General features: G+C 65.1%; 1 protein-coding gene across 1 annotated transcript in view; it reads right to left on the reverse strand.

Moving 5' to 3' along the window:
* Nucleotides 1–11: 11 nt before the first annotated feature.
* Nucleotides 12–883, reverse strand: part of CDHR4 (cadherin-related family member 4) — a 10526-nt gene continuing 9654 nt past the window's right edge. Inside the window, exons 16-18 of the mRNA XM_009996951.1 lie at nt 330–396; nt 202–232; nt 12–67 (exon numbers count right to left, since the gene is read on the reverse strand). Coding sequence (XP_009995253.1) covers nt 12–67; nt 202–232; nt 330–396 — 154 coding nt within the window. The remainder of the gene's footprint in view (nt 68–201; nt 233–329; nt 397–883) is intronic.

Consider the following 883-nt stretch of genomic DNA (forward strand, 5'->3'; position numbering starts at 1 on the left):
CCCTCGCTGGGTCAGATCCAGCGCCGTGCCCCGGTCACGCTGCTGAAGAGATAGTCCCTGCCGGTGCCTGAGATGGGAGGCAGCACTCAGCGCTCACCCTGTGGGCGTTGCTACCCAGTGCCTGCCTCTCCCATCCCCCAGTACCCCCTGCCCCGAGGGACACAGCCCGAGGCTGCTGGGGACGTGGGACAGGACACTCACTGGGGTCCTGGGCACGGCCATCGAACTGCCCCTGTGCAGAAGAGACCAGAGAGGGTATCGAGGGCCCCAGGGTGCCTGCCCACACCTCTGGGGGGGCACCCACCCTCACTGCCACAGCACACACTTACCGGGCTGCTGGGGTGGGAACAGACCTGCTCCTCCTTGTCACCCCGCTGCTCTGCCACGTCCCAGGAGCTGCAGAGGGGATGAGGGGAGGCCACTCTGTCGGTGATGGGCCCCCAGTCTTGCCCCCAGGACATGCTGCTGGGAGCAGCTCCCCAGCCAGGCTTTGCACTGCCAGCTGTGCCCTGGCAGATTTCCACCTATCTGATCATCCCCTTACCCAGCCCCTGTGTCCCTGCCATGGCCCTAGGTGACTACAGCGAGGACAAGCACCACCACCCTTAAGTGATACAAGACAGGCTGCCAGCAGGCCTGCTTGTTTCCCCGTGCACACTGCTGTGGTGCTCAGAGGATGCTGTGCTGGAAACTGCAGCCCCAGAGCCTTCCTGCTGCCAGCGCTGCTGCGGCTGCTGAGCTCAAGCCTCCTCCCTTTCACGGTCACTACAGCCCCGATGCCACTGAGCACCATGTCCCCAACTTCACCAATGAACCTGGATCCAGCCGTGCACCAACCCTGGGGCGGTTCCGCCTCTGTAGGCGGCTGGGGGCCCTCCCCCCA

The sequence above is a fragment of the Chaetura pelagica genome, unplaced genomic scaffold (assembly GCF_000747805.2).
Source record: "Chaetura pelagica isolate M959 unplaced genomic scaffold, ChaPel_1.0 scaffold24, whole genome shotgun sequence".
NCBI lineage: Eukaryota > Metazoa > Chordata > Aves > Apodiformes > Apodidae > Chaetura > Chaetura pelagica.